At 36.4% G+C, this 27848-nt stretch overlaps 3 protein-coding genes across 4 annotated transcripts; 2 read left to right on the forward strand and 1 right to left on the reverse strand.

Moving 5' to 3' along the window:
• Positions 1–242: 242 nt before the first annotated feature.
• ssrp1b (structure specific recognition protein 1b) lies at positions 243–22712 on the reverse strand. Its single transcript, XM_051902443.1, has 18 exons — positions 22613–22712; positions 22098–22197; positions 21821–22006; positions 21616–21721; positions 18869–19062; positions 18048–18148; positions 17812–17941; positions 17561–17664; positions 17047–17175; positions 16186–16407; positions 14648–14720; positions 13825–13957; positions 13176–13221; positions 12790–12913; positions 12517–12684; positions 12290–12387; positions 11964–12138; positions 243–1218 (listed from the first exon to the last, which is right to left on the reverse strand). Exons 2-18 carry the CDS (start codon positions 22149–22151, stop codon positions 1156–1158), a joined length of 2106 nt encoding a protein of 701 aa, XP_051758403.1. The 5' UTR covers positions 22152–22197; positions 22613–22712; the 3' UTR covers positions 243–1155.
• Positions 1228–6059, forward strand: LOC127517325 (beta-1,3-galactosyltransferase 2-like). The gene is made up of 2 exons (XM_051902786.1): positions 1228–4598; positions 4943–6059. The coding sequence occupies exons 1-2, from the start codon at positions 4573–4575 to the stop codon at positions 5931–5933; spliced, it is 1017 nt and encodes a 338-aa protein (XP_051758746.1). The 5' UTR covers positions 1228–4572; the 3' UTR covers positions 5934–6059.
• pold4 (DNA polymerase delta 4, accessory subunit) lies at positions 22704–27818 on the forward strand. Of its 2 annotated transcripts, none has more exons than XM_051903099.1 (5): positions 22704–22857; positions 23470–23575; positions 23718–23807; positions 27440–27551; positions 27660–27818. In XM_051903099.1, the coding sequence occupies exons 2-5, from the start codon at positions 23476–23478 to the stop codon at positions 27682–27684; spliced, it is 327 nt and encodes a 108-aa protein (XP_051759059.1). In that variant the 5' UTR covers positions 22704–22857; positions 23470–23475; the 3' UTR covers positions 27685–27818. The 2 variants fall into 2 exon arrangements, with proteins under 2 accessions (XP_051759059.1, XP_051759070.1); XM_051903110.1 differs by having other exon boundaries at positions 22717–22857; positions 23474–23575.
• The last annotated feature ends 30 nt before the right edge of the window (positions 27819–27848 follow it).

Consider the following 27848-nt stretch of genomic DNA (forward strand, 5'->3'; position numbering starts at 1 on the left):
ACTTTTCAAGAATGTTTTATATCCATTAGCAGGCTGTCAGTTGTTGAGTTTGTTGGCTTTTACTACTCTTAAATTCTTTTAATGGCTCTACAAGCACATTATCTTAAAAACCACACAATATTTCCACTTACATTCCAAGTATTGGTGAGAATGCAGGTGAATGAGAAAATGGTTGTTTTCATGATATATGTCATAATATGATTACTTTAAATTATTTGAAAAAATTCTTAAGAACAATAAAACATTTTTAAAATGCAGATTATTTAATGCATCAACAAATGTGTACAATTAGTAATGTATGCGCTAAACAACATTACATAATACTGTATAAAATAAACATCGAGCTTGGATGAAAATCAACATTTAAGGTGAATACAAATGTAAAAAAATGATTGTTTTGTGTTTCATAACTGTCATTCAATGCGAATACATATAGAGCAAGCTCAATAGATGTGTCAAAGATGCAGTTTCTATTGTTTAGAAAGCAGTACTGTAAGATATCTCTGTACAAACAGATAAACATAGTGATCTGAAGAAGTACAGGACAACATTAAATGAATACACACTGATTTAAAGGAATAGTTTAACCTCATGTTGTTCCAAACCTGTATGAATTGCTGTTTCTGTTTCATGAAAAACCTTTAAACTTATTTGAGAACTGGATCAGCCCATAAAAAGATCCAGCTCAAAAGAATGATTTGTTCATAAATCAGACATTCCTTCTTCTCTTCTGAATTGAGCCAAAGCTAGGGTGAATGTCAAGAAATGTCAGTGAACAATAATTTCGTTGTTCCTCACACAAAACTATTGTATAACTCTGCAAAACTTGGAATATAATGTTCTAGTTGTATGTGCTACTTTTATTATTATAAATTTATGGTGCCTTTGCATCTTTGAAAGCTTCAGTCCTCATTCAGGAAGAAAAAGTCATACAGGATTGAAATGACATTCTGTAAGGGTCAGTAAATAATGACAGAATTTTCATTTTTTGGTGAGCTATTCCATTAAATGTCAACACTACCAAAGGTATAAACACAAGTGTTTTTGAACGTATGTACTATCAGGATTTCATCAGGTCATGTACACTGAAATGATGAAAGTATAAGAAAGGGTTTTCTTCCACTCCTCCCTGTTTATGTCTGTCATTAGTGTCTTTCAGTCTGAGCCAGACTCAGAGCTTGGTGGTGTGCTGACCACTTCCTCTTCATCATCAGACCCCTGTATAAAAAGTAGCAGGAATAGAGAATGACAGGGAGACAATGAATACAATGAATGCATTTTTCCCTTATACCCACTGGGTATACCCACTAAAAAGGAAAATAACATCTATAAAATTATAAATTCAAAAAAGGATGCATAAACCAGCCACAGCATAAATCAGAATACGGATGGGCCCAAATTTATAATTTATAATAGCAGAGTGCATCAAAGCTATCATCAAAAACAAAAGACAACAACAAAAAATCTGTCACAGATAATAAGTCACAATAAATTGCACAATTGGACACAGATATACAGTGCTGCTTGAAAGTTTGTGAACCACTTGGAGAATCTGTGAAAATGTGAATAATTTTAACAAAACAAGAGGGATCATACAATATGCATGTTATTTTTTATCTAGTACCATCCTGAGTAAGATATTTTACATAAAAAATGTTTACATATGGTCCACAAGACAAAAAAATAGCTGAATTTATAAAACCGACCCACTCAAAAGTTTGCGAACCCTTGATTCTTAATACTGTGTGTGGTTACCTGGATGATCTACGACTGTTTTTTTGTTTTGTGATGGTTGTTCATGAGTCCCTTGTTTGTCCTGAGCAGTTAAACTGCCCAATAGTCTTCAAAAATCCTCCAGGTCCCAAAAATTCTTCAGATTTCCAGCATCTTTTGCGTATTTGAACCCTTTCCAGCAGTGACTGTATGATTTTGAGATCCATCTTTTCACACTGAGGACAACTGAGGGACTCAAACACAACTATTTAAAAAGGTTCAAACATTCACTGATGCTCCAGAAGGAAACACGATGCATTAAGAGTCAGGAGTGAAAACTTTTGAACAGGATAAAGATGTCCAATTTTTTTCTTATTTTGTTTAAAGGTGCTCTATGTATGTTTCTGACTGCACTAAAGCATAAAAATACCATAATATGTTTGCAGATATTTATTAAACATGCTGAGTTCACATACTTGTTTCTCTGAAAACCATTGCTACAGCCAGTTATTTTACTTTGAAATTTGCGTTCTGTGTCGGAATTTCTGTTTTTGTTTTGGTCTGTGCAAAACCGCACGTTGCCAATTTACCCAATAGTATTTCGCCACCCCGGGTTGCCAGTTGGTGGAAAACACATGCAGCAAATTGCAGTCATGGAAGACAGCGAACAAACTGGGTCAGAGATCGCAGATTCTACCTGACCTAAAAAGCCTCAGCATCCATCTAAAAATCTCTATGAACGGGAGCGTTTTAAAACGCGATATCAACTCATCATAAATCAATAAATCAACTAATTATCTTACAGTGTGTAAGTCTCCTCGCCTTCCAATGTCAATTGAGCTCGCTCCTGTTGCGTGTCAAACTGGCAACCCCCATGAGCGTGGAGTCTGAGGAGGAGGGGGCGGGGCAAACAATATTTTGAATTTGGACTGCAGTGCCCATTTCAACCACTAGCTGTCATTCTTACATAAAGCACCTTTAAATATCTTTTTTTTTTTCTTCGGAAGCAACAGAAGACACTTAAATGTTTGCCAGAAGACAAATTAAGTACAATATTCCTTGATCTTCAATTTCAAAAGGTTTTCACCCCTGACTCTTAATGCATCGAGTTTCCTTCTGGAGCATCACTGAATGTTTGAACCTTTTTTAATAGTTGTGTTTGAGTCCCTCAGTTGTCCTCAGTGTGAAAAGATGGATCTCAAAATCATACAGTCACTGCTGGAAAGGGTTCAAATATGCAAAAGATGCTGGAAAATTTTGGGACCTGGAGATAAAAACAGTCCAGGTAATGACACACGTTATTAAGAATCAAGGGTTCATAAACTGTTGAATGGGGTCATATTTATAAATTCAGCTTTTTTTTTTCTTGTGGACTTTATGTAAACATCATTTATGTAAAATATCTTACTCAGAACAGTACTAAATAAAACATGCATTTTGTATGATCCGTCTTATTTTGTTAAAATTATTCACATTTTCACAGGTTCTGCAAGTGGTTCACAAACTGTACAGCAGCACTGTATGTTTCATATTAAGACTACAAAACTAGATTTAATGATTAAATTGTTATGGTTATGTTTAGTTTCTTGTCTTTTAGATTGGTAGTATTTTGTATTTTAAATGCATGTAAATGAAATGCTGACATTCAAATGTTCTGTTATTTATTTAGCTTTCTGTCTCTCTTTTTTCCACTTACAATAGTCACACTTGTGGCTGTAATGAAGTGCACAGTGAAAGGCATATAAAAATATAAAAATAAATAAAGTCTTTAATCAAAATCCAACTAGGAAAAACTCGGGAGAATTAAAAGGAGTAAAGATATACAACCACATAAACATAAACGATACAGGACAAAGGAACAGAATGAAAGTCAGGGCTTAAATAATCAACTAAAAAGAGGAATGAATGAGGGGCTAATTAACAATCAAGAGCAACAGAACACAGAGAAATGAAACAATCAAGGAAACTAACTAGGAACTCAGGCAGGTAAAAGAGGAACAGAACACAGAGAAATGAAACAATCAAGGAAACTAACTAGGAACTCAGGCAGGTAAAAGAGGAACAGAACACAGAGAAATGAAACCTAAATTGAACATACACATTTAACGTTTATGTTAGTGTTCAAGGTTTTGTCAAAAGATCAACCGCATTACCACGAACTATGATAAACATCTAAATAACATGAAGCCATTTACTGACTTATAAACTGGCATATGATTTGCCAATAAGTTAGTATAATTAAAGATATTGGATTAACTGAAGTCATGCTAAGGCCTGGTTTCACAGACAGGGCTTAGATTAAGCCAGGATTAGGCTTTAGTTTAATTAGGGCATTTAAGTAGCTTATAAACGTGCCTAAGACAAAAACATTACTGGTGTGCATCTTGAGACAAAACAATGGCAGTGACATATTTTAAGATATGTCAGTGCAAGTTGCCTTCAGTTAAAACTGTTCAAATATGCTTTTTAGTCTAGGACTAGGCTTAAGCCTTGTCTGTGAAAACATGGGTAAGAGATTTTGAAAGCAGACTAATTTACACTGTCATTTGTGAACAAAACATTATCATCTCAGGGAATTGTATTTAAATGGCCTGCTATTGGTATTTCAAAAGACACACCTATATTTCTATGTTTACATGTATATATCGTCAATAATGTTCATGACAAGATTTTTTTTCCCTTCTGTCATCAGAATGATCAGTGTTGGTTGCTTAATGTCTATGATGTGGCGAAGGGGTGGAACTTGTTATGCAAAATAAAGAAAAAAGGTTTCACTCGCAATGTACTTCACACACACCCTGAGTGTCACGGCATGCCAGTTCTTGACAATGCACCTGAAATTCTAGTACCAGAAGAAATATGGTACAACGCTGCAAACAACGACGGTAAAGTACCAGTGCAACATTATTAGCTTGATATGTTTAATTGATCTCTTCTGTTTTAATTTGTGTATTGAAATTGTGAAGGCATAAAATACTTTCAGTTATAATCTGTACTGTAGAAAATGTACTGTATAGTTAACAACGATTCAATGTGCGAAAATAAGAAATCTTTTCAGAAGTGATGGTTTGATGCTTTTATTGGAACTGTTGTAACTCTAATTGTTGCACGTTATTGAGAATAACTAGTACAGCATTGCTGTGTGTATGAACGATAACAAACCTTTATCTGAATGCGTCATTACAAAGACATGCCAAAAGACAAGTCAAAACATGTTTTCTCTTTTTAGTCTGTGGAAATCAAATGGTGGCTGCAGATCTCTTCGTTCATGTATCATATTCATCATTTTGCCAATCCTGTTCCTATGTTACTACATCCTCGGCAATGAAATCTCAGAAACCTGGATGTCAACCGTTGGACTATTTCTTCCAGAGACTTTTACCAATAAGTCATATTATGTGGCTTACCCACACAAGTATAATTTTATTATAAATGAGCCAGAGAAGTGCCAGAAAGAAAATGCTTTTGTGGTATTGATGATACCAGTAGCTCCAAGCAATACGGCTGCTCGGGAAGCCATCCGTTCAACGTGGGGTACAGAGAAGTTAGTGGGGGACAAGATAGTGATCGTATTATTTCTGTTAGGTCTGCCCATTTCACAAGACAGTGGAAAGCTTCAAGAAGATTTGTTGCAGGAAAGCGAGAAGTATCATGACCTTTTACAAAGTGATTTCTGGGACAGTTACAACAATCTCACCATTAAGACAATTGTAATGCTAGAATGGCTGTCTACTTATTGTCAGAACGCATCCTATGCAATGAAGGTCGACTCGGATGTGTTTCTCAATGTGAAAAACTTAGTGAATATGCTTCTGTCGGCACCAAAGCAGAACTATATGACTGGACATGTATACAGGACTGCACTGGTAAGGAGAAACCCCCGTTCTAAGTGGTATCTTCCAAAAAAAGTTTATTCCTCATTTCTATTTCCACCCTACGCACTGGGCTTTGGATATGTGTTCTCTCTAGACCTGACAGGGAAACTTGTTGAAGCAGCCCAACTTGTCAAACCGGTTTATATAGAGGATGTCTTTTTAGGTCTATGCATGAAGCATTTAGGAATCGCTCTAACTGACCCACCCGAACAAAGCCTATTCAATGTCTTCCCTGTCAAATATAACCGCTGTCTCTATTCAAAACTCATTGTCACAACGACACAAAGCTTGAAAGACCAAGTCGAGTTTTGGAGGGATTTACAGACACCTGGTCCGTATTGCTAACATCAAAAAGCTGAATTTTTTATATTACAGTATTTTTTTTATTACTGTGCCGTTAACTATGTATTTGTGTATAATAACTGTTAATGGATGTTATGATCAGTTTTTAGTAAAAGACATTTTTCAATATTTTGGCATAGTGTTGTCAAAAATATCGATATTTCGATATGTATTGATACTGATATATATCTGAAATGGTTCCAATACGCCTTTTCTGCAGTATCGATACACTGATACCAGCTGTGCAATCTCGGTTCTCCGGTGCGTGAGCTTCAGGGCAGGTGCGAGCATGAAGCTCAACTTCCAATTATTTATTTATTCGTTTTTTTAACAGGGACAATGCAGTATAACATTGTTACAATTTCAAGCAGCTGATGCTCCACATACAGGCTTCTAGCCAAAGGCTAATTTACAGCCCCAGGCCCTGGTTAGGCTTTTTTAAAGGGTTAGTTCACCCAAAAATGAAAATTCTGTCATTTATTACTCACGCTTATGCCGTTCCAGACCCGTAAGACCTTCGTTAATCTTCGGAACACAAATTGAGATATTTTTGTTTAAATCCGATGGCTCCGTGAGGCCTAATGCAATGACATTTCCTCTCTCAAGATCCATAAAGGTGCTAAAAAACATATTTAAATCAGTTCATGTGAGTACAGTGGTTCAATATTAATATTATAATATTATAAAGTGACGAGAATATTTTTTAGCACCTTTATGGATCTTGAGAGAGGAAATGTCATTGCTGCCTATGCAGGCCTCACAGAGCCATCGGATTTAAACAAAAATATCTTAATTTGTGTTCCAAAGATCAACAAAGGTCTTACGGGTGTAAAATGGCACGAGGGTGAATTAATGACAGAATTTTCATTTTTGGGTGAACTAACCCTTTAACAACAGTAAAACAATAATCACACAAAAAACTAAGCAAACAATAATAAAAAAGCTGAGATTGTGTACATCCATTAGTGTTCACAAACCTGCTTTTGTTTGAACCACTTTTTAAAATTTCTTTGAAAAATGTTCAACTCTGTTTGCATTTTCAGTTCAGCTGATTTGTGGATTGTGCAAATTTAGTTTTTCTCTTTGGTACTGTGCAATCCTGATTAGTTGCACCTCTTGCAGCGATCCCCTTACTACTCTGTTTTGATATTAATTGGCATATAATTTCTGGAGCAAGATTATTTACACATTTAAAAACCATTTTAATAAGAGACAATTTTTTTTTTTTTTAAATCAAAATTAAGCAAACTATTTTTTTGTAAAATATTACAATGAAGCCATCTATTTGGTTTCTTGTCCAAAATGTTTAGTGTTTGTTTATATAGAAATCCAACAGGTTTGAAGTCAGTTGAGAAACAAGATAAATACGAGAAGACCATTGCATGCATGTTTAACGTAGCTGCTTTTAGAGAGATATATGGTCTAATCATATAAAAATAGGAATAAACTAAAAACGCTCGCTTCGCGCCAGTGGACACGCACCGTCAGTCGTCTTATTTGCTCCGGTTGAATAGAGCTTGTATTAATTAATAATTTTAGTCATTCGAGCAGGTTTCGCGCTCGCATCATTTAAGCACTCGCACCACTGATCTATATATAAGTGGTGCTCTCATAAAGCCACTCAAACAGCTCGCGAGAACCAAACTGACTTCTTTTTCGTGGTCTATTGCGATCAAACGGTCAAATACATACAAAATTATGTCAAAAAGCCCGTCTTGCCGAATATTCAGGTAAATATAGTCAGTTTTGGAACATAATTAGTTGAGAGAAAACGCATGATATGTAACAGTAAATTGGATCCTCCCTGCCTAAGCTCTTAAAAGGACAGCACCCTAATAGAAGTCTGTCATGTTAATCAAAGAACAAAAGACAAGGAGAAAATCACTCGCTGCTCTTGACTGAAAAACTTTTGTAACTTTAATTAGGCTATAAGCATCAATCTGTATTTCATTTTTACAATGAAAACTGTCCAGTGTTATTTTACATTTGATTACTTTAATTTCTGTATTATTTCTTACCTGAAAAACTTAAAACATGTTTATTTCATTTGTCTCTTTATTCTATTGTATTTATTTGTGCCAGTGTTTGCAATTTGTTTATTTGTTCTTATTTTATTACTGACTGTTTACTTGTCTTTTTTTTTGTAAATGTAGTTCAATCATTTAAATAAAGCCTCCTTGTGCTATGTGTAAGCTATTACAACAAAATTACCTAAATTATCAAAAAATTATGAGATAACAAATTATCTGTATGATGGTATGGCAGTTTTCCCCGTGGTATCGAAAATGGTATTGAATATCGACATTTTCAAGGTATCGTATCAAAGTTAGAAATTCCAGAATCGTGACAACACTATTTTGGCATAAACAATAGCCCATCAGTCAACTTATTTCAGAATCAAGGGCAAGGTCAGCCATTCAAAATAAATAAATAATAATAAAAAAATCGATATATACTGTATGCAAAGAAGAGGCCATAGATTGGCTAAGACATTTGTTAAAATGTATTGCTATGGTTTTGAAAAGAGAGTAATGGAATTTCTAAAGCTTAAAAGTCCCCCTGTGGTGAAAATCAAGGTTTTAATGATTTTTATGTCTATGTGGTGTTTTTAATGTGCTTTAAGACAAACCATGTGCAAATTCATCAGTCAACACCATTGTATTTTCTCCTTAAAACTGCAGTGAACCAAAGACAGTCTCAAAAGTGCAGTTTGAAATTGCTGGTGTTTCTGACATCACAAACTACCTTGTAGCCAATCACGTCAACGCGTGATCATCAAAGAGTGGATCTCTGAGCTGGTGTGAGTGAGTGGAGGCGGGGCTAATTTGCATATTCACAGAATCACGTATACTAAATGAGGCAAGGGTGTAGAGTTACATTCAAGCGATTTTAAAGCATGAAGATTGGTGATCAAAGATGAGTTTTAAGGGATAAAATTATTGAAAACAGGGGGACTTTAAAGGTAATAACAGCGCTGTTCTTGAAGCAGATAAACATACAGTTTTGCTATTAGTATAGACGCTGCTGCCGAACACTGTTGAGAGATGCACAGACTCAAGCAATTCACATGCTTAATATCTCTCTCTCTCTAATAACTGCATTTATAACTGCATTAGTATGCTATCAATAGCCAGTAAATTACTATAAATTTACCAGAATGACTTTACCGTTAAATACATAAATATGCTGTTCACACAACAGCATTCTGGCATTTTACAGTTAAGAGACCGTTCATACATCAGCTCCAAAATACCAGTAAATTTTGTGTTGTCAGTCATCAGAAATCACTGTACCACCCGTGGTACAAATACCATTTGTACCAATTTTAACAAATCCATTTCAAGCCACTGTACATTCCTATTTGGTTTTATTCAAATCACATTTATGGAAATCCATTTCAATCTGACTACTCTGTAAACTACCACATAAACATGAACATGTCAGGCGTTGTTGAAGGAAACAAGTTGTTGCAGAAACAAGGTTGTGTTGTGAAGTGCAGGTCGATTGGAAAATTACAATATACTGCTAGTCGGCCTGAGAGGTATCCCAGAAAGCAGGTTATGCGACACCTTTACGGATAGGCAGAATTGAGGTACTCAAACTCGGACTTGGAATTGTCACGGACTCGGATGCATTTTTACTCTGACTCCAGTGCTTGGGACTCTAAAAAGACGGATGGCCACGAGGAGAGGACAGTGTTCAAACAGGTTTAATATTTTTTAACCAATTTAACTCTACCAATTTTCATGTTTAGTTTACATTTCTCAACATTGAGAATAATATTTGTAAATTTCTCACCATTGTCGGAGTACTAACATTATTTCCGTTTACGTGGCAGACCACTGACAGGAGTCACAAGCAGGGGTGGAGCCCAGAAGACACCCCCTCACTCCACCCCTGGTGTGCGTGAAGATTTCAGCTCGTGCTTATGGTCAGTTCTGCGCATGTGAGACCTGTCAGGACTCGCGGTTTTGTTATTATACATTGATTATTTTTAAATTTACTAAAGTTATTTAGTGAAGAGCAGTGAATGATTCTCTTGGTTTTTTTGTTGTTGTTTTATTAACATTAAATCAAAGACAGCAGCAGGTTGAGCTCGTAGCATGAAAGCTCGTAGTGGCTTGTTAAAAACAGTCTGTAATGTTTTGTCTCCTCTTTTATACAACAAAAACAAAGAGTGACTATGGTCAAGTTTTTAATTTTTAACTAAATTTTAGTCTCGTCTTTTTTCATCAAGATGTTAATATAGTCACAGTTATTGTTTAATGCACTTGGTGTTGTCTCGCCTTGGTCATGGAAAAAAAAATCATCACGCTTTCACCACCGTGCTTGACAGCTGGAATGAGGAGTTTGTGCTGACATGCTGCGTTTGGTTTTCACCAAACTCGGCGCTGTGCATTATAGTCAAACGTCTACACTTTGGTATTGTCTACTCTGTCTGTCCAAAGGACTTTGTTCTCTAAGATCACTGCTGATGTCTTTCCTCCTTGGCATTGTGTTAACACACACCTGAATGCTCCAGAACAGCAAACTGCCAGAACTTCTGCTTTTATAGAGGTGCTCACACTTAACTGATAATCAGTTAATCAAAGGCATTTGATTAGCAGCGCCTGACTGTTACTTGCCATCTTAATTCCTAAGGAAACAGTAAGGGTGTACTTAGATTGTCACACATGGCATCTCCATTTTGGCCTAGTTTTTGTTAAATAAACCATGACATGGTGTAATATGTACTATGTTGTTGTTCATCTGAGGTTGTATTTACCTAATTTTAAGACCTGCCAAGGACCAGATGATTTTTTATTTCCTGATACATAAAACCATGGTATTTAAAAGGGTGTATTTTCTTTTTCACATGACTGTATATGATGTAGTTTTAATGTAATTTCTGAAAACCCAACTATAAATTTACCAACCTTCTAAACCAAGGGTCGGCAACCTCTTTCTCATGAAGTGCCATTTTTAAGTTTCTTAGTTAAAACTGTAACAAAATAATTTGTGTTCTGAAGATGAACGAAGGTCTTGCGGGTGTAGAACGACATGAGGGTGAGTAATAAATGACATTATTTTCATTTTTGGGTGAACTAACCCTTTAAATATTTCTGAAGCAATTTTTCATAAAATTTGTTTTACATTTGTTAAAATAATTTAGTTTCTTTGTTTTCAGGTTTAAATTAGACTTTAAAGAACAGATTTCCAATGGGCCTATTTACACATGGTCATTCATGCATTTTGACTGATCAGATATCTATCCGTTTTGTTCAAACTGTTCCATTTACATTTGGCAACATAAATGTGTCTCTGCAAAACGAATATAAATCTAATCTTCAATTCCGCAGTAGCGCTGTCATATCTGGCTACCGGGAGCCATTATTATAACACGCTCTCACATGTTTAGTTTTTACCATTTTAGGAGGAGTAAAATTTACATATGGCTTCAACAACCAGATGCATTTTGTCCAGTTTTATCTGGAATGCGAAAAAAATGCCCTCTCTTTTGGTGTTTTCATGACTGGATAGCTAGCCGATCAGAGAAAACACATGACCAGGTACGCATGAATGGAATTTCCACATGCATTACAGTCATTTTGATGTGTGTGAAATGTTTATTAAGACTCGATATACTTAGTTGAATATCTCCGAAATTTATAGCATTAACTATGTACAGCGGAATAAGCTGTAAGCTGTCATTGACAGCCATTGAGCTTTCATTGACTTTTAGTTTAATTGTCACACTTTAACAGTATTTTTTACTCCTAACTTAATAAAACAAGCTATGTTACTATGAGGAATGATTACCTCAAAATGTAGATCTGTATTCAGGTACAAGGTACTTTACCTGAAAGAAATACATACACCTCACTCGCTTTTGCTCACGTGCCAGCGATTACCCCTCCTGGCAGGTGTGCCATAGGTTGTCAACCCCTGTTCTAAACTATATACTATGTAAAACACTGTTGCTGTAACTAAGTTGCTGAATGAAACGGTTTCCATTGCATAAACTATTTTGTTAGATGTGTGTTAGTGTGTTACCTTGCGCTTCCGTCCCTTGCCTTTTTCTGACTCTGATGAGCTCTCTTCACTGGATATGAACTCTCGACTTTTAAAGCTGTCGTTGCCTGTTGCTCGCTCCTTCTCTTTCTCCCTCCCACCACCTGACTTCCTTTTCTTCTTTTCTTCATTCTTCCCTCCTTTCTTTTTCCTCTCTCTTCAGGAATGAAATGTGGGGAAAAAAGAGTGAGAAATGGCCAATTATTAATCATAGTTTGGAACAACATGATGGTGAGTAAATGACAGAATTTTCATTTTTGGCTGAACTAGTAAGCCACAGGACTAGGCTATTTGAATATTTTGAGTACTTTTTTGAGCTGCCTGAAGATCCTCCACCACTCTCCTTGTACTCTCTCATCACTCGTTCATACTCTTTCTTTGCTTCCTCTGCTTTTCCTTCCCACTCCTGGTGGAAAGAAAAAGACACAGGTATCAGTTCAAGTTTAAAGTGTACCAAGACAGTTAGACGGAGAAAACAATCTGAGGCATTAACATTGTGGAAGGTCCAGTGAATATGATAGAGAGTGTACATCACCTCTTTCTTGTCTTTGCCAAGTTGTTTCCACATTTCTCCAGCTTTTTTTGAGATCTCTGTGACAGAGATGCCTGGGTGCTCTGATTTAATGCGGTCTCTGCTAGCGTTCAGCCAGAGCATGTAGGCACTCATTGGCCTCTTGGGGGCACTGCTATCCTTTGCCTTTTTCTACACACAAGAATACACAAAATAGCATTAAATTTGTAAGTACTTGTACTAAGTAAACAGTTAACCCTAACGGTCACCGGCGGATCACTCTTCTCTCTTTCTCACCTCTTTCTTGCGTGGTTTTCTTTCTTTTACAAATTTTGCTTTCTTGGCTGGTTTCTTCTTGCGGTCTTCATCACTGTCCCCACCATCAGCGCTGCTTTCACTGGCAGAGGCCTTACTGTCGTACCTGACACACACAAATACGACTTTATTAGGTATCAGATTTTTTTCATTTTCTGTTGAATGTGTAAGTATGCTTGGCGCCACAACACTAGGGTGTTTTTAGTATCAAATGTCATTGATAGGGTGTTATGGGTGGTTTTTTGCAAGTTTGTTAATACTTATGGTTGGGAGTTTGTTCAAGTATGAGAAATAGTAATACTGATGTTTTCCTTGGCAAGAACCACTCATTTAAGCTGTCACAAACAAATCAACGCAAAGCCTCTTACTCCTCCGCAATTTCATCATCTTCTTCTCCAGGATTAAAAGATTCATCTGAAAAAAAAAAAAAAAGTAAATTCAAATGTTAATTTGTCTCACACAAAACGTATTCTGTTCAGCCAAGCCAGTTGTAATTTATGACACACAAATACAATTGCACCAAGGGGTGGGTGATATAAACAAATTCTTATCACAATATGAGTAATTTTATTTCATGACAACAATATATATCACAATATAGTTATTTTTCCTGGAAATAAAGTTAACATACCAACATTTTAGATATTACTGGCATTTCACAATTCTCAACACCAATTTCGATATCACAGCAAAAACCAATTCTAGCCTAACTAGCATAAGTAAAAACGTCCTCAAGCTTATAGAAGACATGTAAATAGTTATTAATAAAATAAGAACAAAGAATCTAATTAAAAGCAATAGGACAAATAAATGGAGTAGTAAAAAGGTACAAAAAACACCACATGAGTGTTACCGTGATAGAGACAATAGTCCAAAATATCTACAGGTTGACAAATCATTTTCTATTTTTGTGTGTATGTGTCTATTGGTATATCACCCACCCCTAGTTATACCGGTAATCCAAACACAAAATCGTATCAGCCTGCCATCTGATTGGCTCAAAGAGCTGCCACTCACCACTCTCGCCCTCTGAGTCGTCACTGTCATTGGCCTCCTCACGGATCTTGCCCTCTTCTTTCATGCGCTCCAGGTACGCATCATGCTGGTCGTCGTCTGAGTCGCTGTACATGTTGTCATTACCTTTCATACCCTGATAGAGTACAAATCACAATGATATCAATGCAATATCAACATCATGTCATTGCAAAGTTAGTATTTGTAACAAAGCGGACACAGGAAAGCCCTCTCCAAGCAAAGATTTCAAACCCATTCATGTTCCCTTCCTCACCGGCCTCTCTTTCACACACACACATACGTTTGATATAAGCAATCAGTGTTAACTCATTGAAAAGCACGCCCTTGAGCAACACTGTGTTCACAGCACACAGAATTGTCTAGAACACATACTGTTTTCTTGTAAAGTGACCACAAAATTATATACAGATTTCATACGAAATACTGTTGCAGTCTTATAATGAAAGTCTGAGTGATCTGAACACAGCGTTCACCTGGTCAAATCATAACCAGTGAGCCTTGCCACCTTTTGGTGGATGAGACATCTGCTTTAAGCCTTCAAAGATAAGAGAGAACGCTTTTGACACTCGGGTTGTGATTGAGACACGCAAACAAATACCATGCAAGCAAGTTATAGGAGCACCGACACCAGACCAAATCGCAGGGCAATACCAACCTTTTTCTACATGAACACAATACAGACATACAGCACAAACACAAAGAGTAGAATAAGTGTCGGTCCACTGTGTGAGGGGTCTATATGGACAGATGAAATCTATGCAGATGAAAATTATGTGCTGCTTGATAGGAAGGACTGTAGTTGTACCTCTTTAAAGCCTCTGTTCTTGATGCTTAACTTCTTAGCATTGACGAAGTCAAAGAGTTTACCATATTCCTCCCTGAAGAAGAAGGTAGAGATAGATTGAACATATAAAACAAACAGAGGATAAAGACTCTATTAGTGAATTAAAGCCCATTCACACCAAGGATGAAAACTATATTGGCATCCACAACAACGGACAATAGCATTGTTTATTCTAGGAGTTATGTCATCTGCTGCTTTAAAGGTGCAATTTCTGAGAAACTCTGTTGAAAATTTAAATCAACACCCAAACAAACAATTTTGTGAATATTTGCTTAAGGTCTGTTCTGTTTGTGTGCTGAAAAAAAATAATGTTTGTACATAGTCCTGGCTGTGTAAATAGGATATAGAAGTGGATCGGACCAATCAGACTGAGCACCACAACACTCCACAACCAATCAGCTGTAGAGGGATTATACGCTCATGATGGGAGATGAAAGAGAGTGAGCAAGCGGGACATTTGTAGAAAGAGAGATGACTGAGATATTACCAAAGAGGAAAAAGGCAGAGGAATATAATTGGAAGAAGAAAGGTTATATTCAGGCAAGAGCTAAGACCCGTGTTAATATTGGAAAAACTTTCTAGTGCTGGAGTTAAGTTAGAGAGTGGGAAGGCCTGAAAACAGACACAGAGGTCGCTTTGTTTCTCCTCGATATGTGAGTAATGTTGGTTTTGTCTGTTATGTCTCACAGAACCAAGATATGCTGTTGTTGTAATATTAGCTATAGTAACGGGACAATCTGGACAAATATCAACAGTGTTTCTCAGAAATTGCTTACTGCACCTTTAAATGCTCAAGCTCTTTAAAGTTGGACAGATTCTGATTGGCTGTCAATGTTTTTATCATTAATCAGCTAGAAATAATTCCTCTGTGTCATTATCGTTATAGCTATGGTGTGGACTTCCCTATTCATATAAAATTAGAGCGAAAATTTAAACTTTATAGTTATAGTTATTGTCGTTGGTGTAAACAGGTCTGTACAGTATTTTTCAGTTTTCAATTTCAAAAAGTATCTTGTATAAAGTATGTTATATAGGAAAAGGTTTTTTTTAGACCCCACTGACTTTCATTGAATGGACAAAAACAGGAAAGTCATAAAGGTTTTGAAAGACATGAGGATGAGTAAAAACTGTTTTGTTTCTGCCACATTAATGTGATATGATCAACTGATGCCTTGATGTATTGACTCTAATACTATAAATACTATAATGTGCATAAAGTAGCTTTGTTTTTTTCCTTCAACATCTAATGTAGAAGGGGTCAGGTCACTAAAAGAGAGGGGATTTTTTACTCCAGTATAAGACAAAAGCAGAAAGAATCACCACAAAGATGAAGCATAGACTTTCTATGGCAAATGGGGGTTAAGTGCTCAAGGACATAATGGCAGGAAGTGCCTTAAAGAGGATACTGGACACTGGTCTTTTCATTACTGGTATGGTCTAGTTCCCACAAAGCTATGTTCCCGACAACTGGACAAGAATGATATTGGTCTTATGGATACCTCTCGATGCTGCTGAAGGTGTACTGATTGCCCTGCTTGGTCTCAATCTCGAAATCGAAGGAGCGGGTGGTGGTGGTTCCACGAGCGAAGTTCACGCAGGCGATCTCTTCAAAGCGCAGGTGCACAGGAGGCTTGTGTACATAGATAAAACCTCTTTCCAAAGGATACAACAGCCCTGAAGTGGCCTTATATGAACATGTTATACATTGAGCTCCTGAGTGACTACAGAGAAGAGAGGGAGAGATAATGACACTGGAAGTGATCAAAAATACAGACCTCACAAAATTTGTATAGACATTATGTTGTACTATATAATGCCAGATTAGACACTAATGTTAATTAGACACTAGTGTTAATTTTTAATGTTATAAAAGATTTCTATTTTAAAATAGTTTTTTTAAACTTTCTATTCATCAGCATGTTAAAATGATTTCTGAAGGATTGTGACACTGAACATAGGCATAATGGCTGCTAAAAAAAAATTCAGCTTTGCATCACAGGAATGAATTAAGTTTTAAAATGTATTAAAATAGAAATCAGATATAATTTTTTAAAATTTTAATAATATTTTACAATATTGCTGTTTTTACTATATTTTTATAAATTACTGTTAAAAAAAACAAGAAATAAATCAGGAAGATTTGGTTCAATGGCAATGTTTCAGGCATTAAGGAAGGGCCTTTTGATGTATATTTCATTAAAGAGTATAGAAAATGCATAAATGTAATGTATAAAAACATAATATTAATAAAATATGTAAAAGAAGCTATATATTGTTTTGTTAGATAAAATTGTCAACATACAGTCATTTACTGTAGCATTTTTTGGGTATATTATTTATATATTTTGTATGTGTTTTACCCTTGGAAATTTCCAGGCACTGTGATCTTCCTGTTGACCAGGGCCTTCATGACTCTGCTGACCATCTCATAGAGAGAGCCAGACATGTTTTTATTAAGTTTCCCTTCAAAACGTCTCTCCACCTCATCCCTGCAGAACACAAGAGAGAAAAATTATACTGCTGGATGAAAACACAGGGTAAGTGGATCAGAAAACGACAGCAGAATTTTCAATTTTAAGTGAACAATTCCTGTAACTCCAGGTTGCTCCAAGTTTACAGTCCCTGTAATAAGTGTACTGTAAGTTGCCTAGGATAAAGCATCTGCTAAATAAAATAGTGTCATCGACCTTGTTGAAGTGAAGTTTCTGATATAACACTTCACAGAATACAGCTAAACATAACTGCACACATAAAATTAATTTCTCTTTAGTATGTCCTTTTAGTCTTGGCAGAAAATGTAAACAGTTTATTTCTCACACCCATCACATCCTTCACCGGTGTTACTCATTCTCTGTCTCTCTCGCTCTCACTCACTCGTTCATGTTGAGAGTGAGGCTGATGTCCTCTTCCTTGGAGAACAAAAGAATGAGAAAATGATAGCGGGTCTGACCCTGTTTAATGGGCGGGTCCAGACTGATCTGAAACAGAAGGGAGGTTGCAGCTATTAACAAACAAACTTCTATATCAGAAAATCAGACACACAACAAAGATTAGATTAATGGAATAGATAAAGCCCTCTAACAATGGATCAGAGATTGTTTTACTGACTATGATGCCCCACTCACCACAAAGAACATCTGCCGCTGGTCTTTATGAGGCAACAGGAAAAGGCGGAGCACTGTGGTGTATGGGATCTTGTAGTCAAACGTTTTACCATGCAGATGGAGGAATGTTGGATAAATACGGATATCGTACCTACAGAGAGAAAAAATCATCATATGCTGCTACTTCACACTTTTTTATTTTAAAGGGAAAACTAATAAATTGTGAGGTAAATATCCGGGTGTGTATGTGTATGTACCTGCCCCTAGGTGTGAGGCACTGCAACTCTCTGAAGATACACACAGCATCTCCTGTAGCCTGGATGACATCTGCCTTGGACAGAACGTTCTGAGCAAATGCCTAAAACAGCAGAGAAGAGTATTGTGACCTCATTTTATATTTCAGATTACGTGTTCTTTAAGAATGGTAATGTTGTACTTTAGGCCATGGGTTTTGAAACTGGGATTTGGGGACCCCCAGAGGGCTGCAAGGGAGTGATAGAGGGCCCGTGGAAAACCCATGTAAAAAAGCAAAAAAAAAAAAAAAAAAAATTTTTTAACTAAACAAATAAACAATAAAATAATTAAAATAAATAATATTTAAATAAATACATTATAAATTATACATCTAACAATACATTTTTTATAAAGTATATTTATAAATAATACATCTAACAGTAGTATGAATTTGAATTTTCTCTATACTGTAATCATTATGATCACAACCAACCATCATTGTTTCTGCCTAAATGAATACATAATATTAGTTAACTGCATGATTTGTATTATCTTAGAATTGTACATTTTTGACATATGGACATTACTTTGACACAGTCACCTCTGATAACAGATTACTCTAAATTGTAATGTAGAAACATGCATTTTTCTGTAAAGCTGCTTTGAAACGATATGTATTAAAAGTGCTATACAAATAACAAATGTGAATTGAATTGAATAGTACTATAGTGAGTAGAAAAAAAACCTTCTTTAGGGGCATGTTACGATTGTTGCTTGGTAAACTATGCCATCTGCTGGTTAGTGTTAGGTGGGTGTGGAAACACACACACAGACACACATTTACCTCCACAGGGTCTGAACCCTCGTCTCCTGTGGTGGGTGGGACATAGAAGCGCACCTCCATGAGGGATACCTCTGTGTCATCATTCTGATGAAACTCCACAGTGACCTCATTCTTTCCCGTAGCACACTGGGATACACTGGAGAGTGGAATCTCAAATGCAGGACTGTCATTCACCTCAAATGAAAGCAACGGCCCTGAAAAGCCACAAAGTGGCAAAAAGTTTAATACCTAGATATGGCAGGGAAAAGACATTTTCAAGCTAAGTGTATTAAAATGTAAAGCTGGAATATGCAATTGGTTTAGTTATTAACAGTTTTCCATTATTTCTATTATTTATTATGCATTTATTTATTATTTATAGTAGTCAACTGATGTAGATTTTTTTGATATATGATATTACAGAATTTTATTTAAAGATAATAAAAAAGAACGCATGTAAAACAATTGGTGTAATGAAATTTTACATAATATTTACTAAATTTGAAATAAATAATTTGGAAATTAATCAATATGAAAAAATAACCTGTAAAATAAAAATATTTGTACTTAGCTAGTGCATGATTCTGTAATCCTATTATATTATTTTTCACAAATAAAGAAATTGTTAAAAAAATAAAAAGGAAGTAAATGCTGTAACCAACAGTTCACTCAGTAAGTCAGTCTGCAATAATAATCATGCTTTCTCAAAAAAAAAAAAAAGACCAGGTTGCACTAATTTTACATAAAGTACAGTGACAGTGAATATGACAGTAGCTAAATGAATATTGCACAGCATATTTTGAAATCAAGGATTTTTTAAGTTGGTATATGAGAAAGCATTATACAGTGCCCTCCACTAATATTGGCACCCTTGGTAAATATGAGCAAAAGTGGCTATGAAAATAAATCTTCATTGTTTATCCTTTTGATCTTTCATTCAAAAAAATCACAAAATTCTAACCTTTCATTGAAGTAAAACGATTAAAAGTGTGGGGAAAATCACATTATGAAATAAATGTTTTTCTCCAATACACATTGGCCACAATTGTTGCCACCCCTAGAAATTCTTATAAATATCAGAGTAAGAATTTCAGAGTAAAATATCTCTGAAGTTTTTAGTGTACCATGGTGACTAGGAGCATGAAATTGTCCAGCCGTGACTTCCTGTTCCACAAGAAACAAAAAGGCCAAAATTCCCATAATCATTCATCACAATGGGTAAAACCAAAGAATATAGTTCTGATGTGCAGCAAAAGATCGTTGAGCTTCACAAAATAGAAAGTGACTGTAAGAAAATAGCTAAAGCATTGAAAATCCCCATTTCCACCATCATGGCAATAATTAAGAAGTTCCAATCAACTAAAGATGTCACAAATCTGCCTGTAAGAGGACGTGTGTCTAAATCGTCCTAATGCACAGTAAGGAGGAGAGTTTGAGTGGCCAAAGACTCTCCAAGGATCACAGCTGGAGAAATGCAGAGATTAGTTAGTCTTGGGGTCAGAAAGCCTAAAAAAAAAAAAAAAAGATCAAACAGCAACTTCTTAACCAAAAGTTGTTTGGGAGGGTTTCAAGAAAAAATTCTTGCATATTCAGCTGTCAGACATGACTGGAACTTCAAACGGGACTGGCTTCTATGGTCAGATGAAACTAAAAAAAGAGCTTTTTGGCAGCAAACCCACCAGATGGGTTTGGTGCAAAACGGGATAAAAAGTACCCCATGCCCACGGTTAAATATACTGCTGGATCTTTAATGTTGTGGGCCTATTTTTTTTTTTTTTTTTTTTTTTGCTGGAGGTCCTGGACATCTAGTTCAGATTCATGCCATCTTGGATTCCATCAAATACAGATAAAAAATCAAAACCTGACCGCCTCTGCTAGAAATCTTATAATGGGCCATGGTTGGATCTTCCATCAGACAACGATCCAAAACAAACATCAAAATCAACACAAAAATGTGTCACTGAGCACAAAATGAAGCTTCTGCCATGGCCATCCCAGTCCCCTGGCCTGAACCCTAAAGAAAATGAGTGGAGTGAACTGAAGAGAAGAAGCACCAACATGAAGCTGGGAATCTGAAGGATCTGGAGAGATTCTGCATGAAGGAATGGTCTCTGATCTCTTGTCAGGTGTTCTCCAAACTCATCAGGCATTATAGAAGAAGAATCAGAGCTGTTATCTTGGGGAAAGGACGTTGCAAAGATTGGGTGCTAATAATTGTGGCCAACGTGAACTAGAGAAAAACATTTATTTCATAATGAGATTTTCCCCACTTTTAATTGTTTTACTTCAATGAAAGTTTAGAAATTTGTGAATTTTTTGAATGAAAGAACAAAAGGATAAACAATGCAGATTTATTTTCACAGCCGCCTTTGCTCATATTTACCAAGGGTGCCAATATTAGTGGAGGGCACTGCAGTATTTGCCTTTCTATTATAACTAAATACTAATAATACTTTAATAACACTATAATACTTTTTATGTACCATTTACTTTATTTGTTTAACAGTTCTACTAATCTATTAGACAGAACTGTTAAACAAAGAAAGTAAACTAATGAAAGTCATGCTTCCAACACTTATTGGTCATAAAGGAAAACTTATCGGTTCTCTGAAAGGTTATTTTGGGAACCACAAAAGGTTCTTCTATGGCGTTGCTGCAAAATCCCCTACTTGGAACCTTTATTTTTAAGAGTGTTGAATTAAGGTCACTATACAAGATGCTATACTGTACATATCTCAGAAATAGTGTTGCATCAGAACTGCACTGACCATTAAATTTAGCAGTGCCCCAATTCCAGCCCTTCACACTCATATCTTTCTCAATCAGCTCCACTTTGTAATTGGCTTTGAAGTACTCTGAGATCTTCTCAAGGTCCTGTACATAAGGAGATGGATGCAAATTTAAGGCATGGAATGAAAGGATGGAGCAAATAGATCTATTTTTGATTGATTGAATTTTGTATCTCTGACTCACAGTGTCTTTGAAGCCATCATATTTGTAGATGTGGCCAGTGCTGGTGCACAGTTTGATGCCGTGACCCAGACAGACTCTCCTCCACTGGGCCTGAGTGAACTCAGAGACCGGAATGCTGTCCACCTTCCCGGTCTTACTGTTTTTAAACACCACTGTCTGCTTACTGAAGCGCAGACGGCCATCATTCTACAGAGAGAGGTCAGTCAGTCGTTTTTGTTCAGTGTTTTTTAGAATAACATCTCAGGTTAGACACCAGACTGTTGCAGCCTCTACTCACCCAAGTGCCCTTGACCTCCTGATAAATTTCATTGAATTCCAGAGTGTCACTCATGTCAGCCACTCCAGCTTAGACAGAGTGGACCTGTGACGTTCAAAAGCTGCGACAGCAGGAGTAAAATCATAAATACACATCATACAGTATTCATATAGCTTCTTTATTTTTTTCACTGCATGTAGCATTATGAATTTGGCAACATTTCGAGTGTTATCAATGAAGGAACGCTCCTAAATACCATTGAGCGGCACACTTTTTATTGCAGGTTGATTTGGATGTAAACACTTAGATTTGTGCTATAAAATAAAACTTTGCGAATCTAAATATTTTGCAGACGCACTGTAAATTGTCTCCTAACTATAAACAAATAACTGGAGCTAGCAAAGCTACCATATTAGGCATTCATGTGACGAACGACTTATTTTAAATTTACAGTAAATTTCTAACAGTACTAGTTTATTTTGAACAATTTTATTGCACAGAAAATGAAACATGTGAAATATTTGAATCAGTATTACTGTTATTCGGCGAGAGGATCAAGGCCGAGTCCTGTGTGTGCGTAGATGAGCGGAGCGCAGAGCTTCATGTAACGCGTTCGTCATGACGCCATCACGCTCTGTGCGTGGCCCCACCCTTCCTATTGAATGTCAGTGTTTTGTAAACGATCGAACCACAAAGCGAAAGTTAAAAGGATTTGATAAAGACTTCTGTCAACAACATTCGCAAATATTTTATCATCTGATAACATTCTAGCAGCATTTAGGTATGTCGTGAATTTTAAATATAAGGGGATGCAAATGCAATGTTTTAGACGCTTTGTACTCTAAATGGAAGCATTGTTGTTCAATCGATCGATTAGTAAACATCGCCTTTAATGCAGTTTATTTTGAATCGAAAATGGGAATTCTACACAAAAATGTGTTTATACTTTGTTATAATACATACATTAATTTCTTTGTCCAATGTTTGACAGCATCTGACCAAAGATCTGCGCGCTGCTGCAATATTTTTTTAATAAAATGTTTAAATCCCGAATGTTGTTTACATTTTACACATAGGCTACTTATTTACTTGTTGAAATTAATTATATATCATGCCAATTATCTTGCTCAGTGAGCACTGTGCTCCCAAATATAAAGAATTATTGACTCGCCACCTCATGTTGGAAACCTGAATGACTTCATTACATTATTAAAATCAAAAGATGACTTAACATGAACGTACAATGAACAGTTGGTGTTTTTTTTCATTAACTAAACTTACCAAAGATTAATACAAACTGTAACAGATGTATTTCTTATTGTTAATGTTAGTTAATGCAACGTAAATAATGGGACCTTACTGTAAAATGTTACCAACTATCTTTTCATTTTAGATAGATATGACACCTAAGCGTGGCCTCATCACCGACACCTTTAAGGTTGTAAAGAAGGCAAGGAGAGGGGGCAAGAGAAACAAGTCTCCTTCCCCGCCAAAAACAGGTGGGACAGTTTTTTTCTCTGTGTGTATGTGCATATTTAAATCTGCAATATGCCACTGTATTCCTAAATTGTGCATATTATTTAAAAGACTGTAAATGCACCAGTAGTGTAACAGCATTTATAACATTTTATTACTGATCAGAGCCTGAACCCCCACAACTGGGTGAAAGAGAAAAAGATCTAGAAGAACTGAAGAAGTTTGATCTGGACTGTAGGTTTGGACCATGCACAGGTACATCATCAATTTAATTAAACAATATCTTTGCGCCAGTTCGCATAATACTGTTTATGTCTGTATTTTTCATGTGGCTTCTGAAGCACAATAATATAGAACCCTGAAAACTGTCGGCTTTATTACTTTAAGGTCTTTTGTCGCAAGCTTTGTCTGTATCTTCTTGTTTACATTTGAAAGTGTGTTTTACCCAAATGTGTGTGTAATTGGGTAATAACTAGGTAGGTACTAGCCGTGAACCTACCCCTAAACCTAATCTTAAAGGGTTAGTTCACCTAAAAATGAAATATCTGTCATTAATTACTCACCCTCATGTCGTTCCACACCTGTAAGACCTTCATTCATCTTCAGAACACAAATTAAGATATTTTTGATGAAATCCAAGAAGTTTTTTTTTATCTCCCATAGAAAGCAATGCAATTACTGTCATTCAAGGTCCAGAAAGGTATTAAAGACATCGTTAAAATAGCCAACGTGACTACAGTGGTTCAACCTTAATGTTATGAGGCGTCTTTTTGTGTGCAAAAACAAAACAAAAATAATGACTTTATTTAACAATTTCTTCTTTACCCTGTCAGTCTCCGCAGTTGACGTTGTAAACATAGGGCAGCGCTTCCGTGTTCTACGTCAGAACACTGGCTCACTATTGGACGACGCTGTTCACGTGAGCACCACGACACGTGTGTGATGCTGACGCAGGAGCCGGCCAATAATGAGCCGGCGTTCGGACGTAAACACGGAAGCGCTGCCATGTGTCTTGTCGTGGAAATTCCCAGTACTAATCTGACTTCACCACTGACAATTCAAACAACCTCCAGTTGTCAATATAATATAATACAATACTATAGTACCAATACAGTACTACAGTACCTTCGAGGTAATTCCCGTCCCGAATATAATACAATACAATACAATACTACAGTACCAATACAGTACAACAGTACCTTCGAGGTAATTCCCGTCCCGAATATAATACAATATAATACTACAGTATCTCGAGGTAATTCCCTTCTTGAATACTTCTAATACATTTCCAGTACTTCGAGGTAATTCCCCTCCCGAAGTAAGGTGACGGCGTCCCGTCAAGAAGCTACTTTTACTACCTCAATCACACATGAGCACACAGGTCTTTAGCATCTATACACTCTCACCGTCCTTCTCAGGTGTACGCTGGTCTGACACAGGATCATTAATTCCAACACTATCACTGTCTCTGCTGTGGTCTTTTGAGCGTAGAATCTTTAGTACTTCTATTCCTTAGCTGCGCAGAATATACCTGACATGACTTCCAAGTTGCTCTTTGCAGAAATGAAGTTTTATTTACGGCCGGGAGATCACTGGTCACAACAACCGAGTGAGTCTCCATGAATAGAAAGATACATGCACATTTAAGCCTTACAGTTGAGTAAAAATCACTGTCTACTTCACTGTGATTTGTTCTGGTGATTGGTTTGTAATGATCTAAGCTAATCATATGACTGGTCTTTGACCTGAGCATCCTTAGTCTGCATTTTTTGTACATTTCATGTTGACATAAAATATTTAGGGATGCACCGATACCGATACCGGGCCCGATACCAAGCTCATGTACTTGTACTCCTACTCGTAAAAATACCGCCGATACCAAAGACCGATACCTCACGTGACATAACTGACAGAATTTTCCGTGCACAGAGACACCGGTGGCAGCAGCAGAAACAATGTCAGCCTCAAGGGAGTGGAAATACTTCAAAATTAATGATTACAACCCACACATTGCGAACTGCATGCTTTCAATCACAATTCGTTATCGATTAGTGAAGGCGGGATAGGCGGAATCGCGCTGAATGACACAGACCAGAAGCGCTCCCTCTCGCGCGCGCTCTCTCTCTTTCTTGCGCACGATCCCAGTTCTCTCAGCCAGCGCGCGATCAGTTCTCCTCGCGCCTGAATGGTCAAATGCACACATAGTTGTCAAAATGTCCATCGTGCGGAGTATCTCATGTAAATCAAAGAGTAAATTGTATGGCTCCCACAGAAAATGTTGTATTATCTTATATATGTTTTATTTTACCAGTTGTGGAATCCAACCATTCAACCATCTGAGGTAACGTAGTTAGCCTACTTTATTGAGTATTTCCATTTTATGCAACTTTACACATTTATTAATAGTAAATTAACAATTAATAAATTTAAGATCATCATGTTTGCAGCGAACAATATATTTTAGACCTAGTGGAGTAATAGTAATAATATCTAGGTCTGAATTGAAATAGGCTATATTGTACGTTTTAATGGATCATGCTATAACATAATAATCTTGTAATACATGATGCATTGCTGTGTCCGGTATCGCATAATTCCCACTTTTGGACACTTTTGCTTTAACGGACATTAGACAACACTGCAAAATCAAGCTGTTATATTCGTATATTAATTGTCCAACATTCACAATTTTTCTGATGCATGTCCTTAATTTAATTTCACATGTTGGTAATAATTCGTGTACGTTTTGTTTTAACAAAGCAGCTGATATTACCATAGAAACTAGTGGACTGCCGACTCGCTTTCACCCCAAAATGGCGGAAACGCAGGGCTACTGCTGGGCGCCGGTGTTGCAATGGAATGTTCTATTAAGTGTCGCTTCTTGTTAGTGTATATTCTTTGCGTAAATACAGTCGGTTATGGCTTAAGTGGACGTAAACATTTGGGTGAAAACAGGATATGTGTCAGTAACCATGGATTCGGTCTTAAAGGGACCGTAGCCGTATATTTGCCATTAATGTTAATAAAACAACATAATATGTTAAATAAATGTATACATGGTAAATAAACCCACTGTATCTCTATAGTATTTGTTGTATTGCTTGTAATTTGTTTGTAAATTAATTTTTATATAACAAGAATTATATATATTAGCAATTATGCCCTTTGAAGGTTTATTGGACACTGTGAAATTTTTGTTCTTTAAGTTTGTGACCAGCACTTAAAAATTATTACTTTTTTCATTAGAGTAATAATAAAGAAGCTGTCCTATATTCATTAGTCTCACTGTCTTGTGCTTGGAAAACTGCAACATCCCCCCCCCAAAAAAAAAGAGAGAGAGAGAGAGAGAGAGAGAGAGAGAGAAATTAATACATGTATAGGCATCGGTATCGGCGAGTACTAGAAAAAAAGTATCGGTACTCGTACTCGGCCCTTAAAAAATGGTATTGGTGCATCCCTAAAAATATTTCTTTCACAGTCTTCAACGTCAACTGCGTAGGAGAATGACAGCAGAGAGAAGAAATTGCTGAATAAAGTCGTTATTTTTGTTTTGTTTTTGCGCACAAAAAGTATTCTCGTCGCTTCATAACATTAAAGTTGATTTCTATGGGGGATAAAAAAAAAACTCTCGGATTTCATCAAAAATATCTTAATTTGTGTACAAAGATGAACGAAGGACTTATGGGTTTGGAACAACAGGAGAGGGAGTAATTAATGACAGAAATTTCATTTTTAGGTGAACTAACCCTTTAACCCATGTAGTTACCTTATATCACTCAAGTACTTTCTTGGTTAAATACATTGTAAGTACATTAAAAGTGCACATACTGTACTGTAAAATAAAGTGCAACTAAAAAACCCTCTGTGTATGTGCTTGTGTGTGTTAGGGATCAGTCGACTGCAGAGATGGGAGAGGGCAGCGCTGCATGGGCTGAATCCCCCGCAGGAGATTAAAGACATTGTTCTGAAAGAGAACACTGACCCAGAGTACACACAGAGGTATTACTGACATATTCTCTCTCTTCCTTTTTCACATGCAGATAGTCAGAAACCACAGAAACCACAGCCTTTATCACTATAACGCTCACTTTTTCCCTTCTATTTCAGTCTCTGGCGTGACTATCCCCTCTGAAAAACTGATAGAGAAAAGACAGAAGAGGGGGAGAAAAGAAGAAAATACTTTTACAGTGTTTGATATGTTCTACTATGTTTGCTTTGCTGTTTATCACACTACATTTTATTAAACATTTTTCTATGCAAAAGCTATTATTGTTGAGTCTCATGCATTTATAAAAC

The sequence above is a fragment of the Ctenopharyngodon idella genome, chromosome 1 (assembly GCF_019924925.1).
Source record: "Ctenopharyngodon idella isolate HZGC_01 chromosome 1, HZGC01, whole genome shotgun sequence".
Classification (NCBI taxonomy): Eukaryota; Metazoa; Chordata; class Actinopteri; order Cypriniformes; family Xenocyprididae; genus Ctenopharyngodon; species Ctenopharyngodon idella.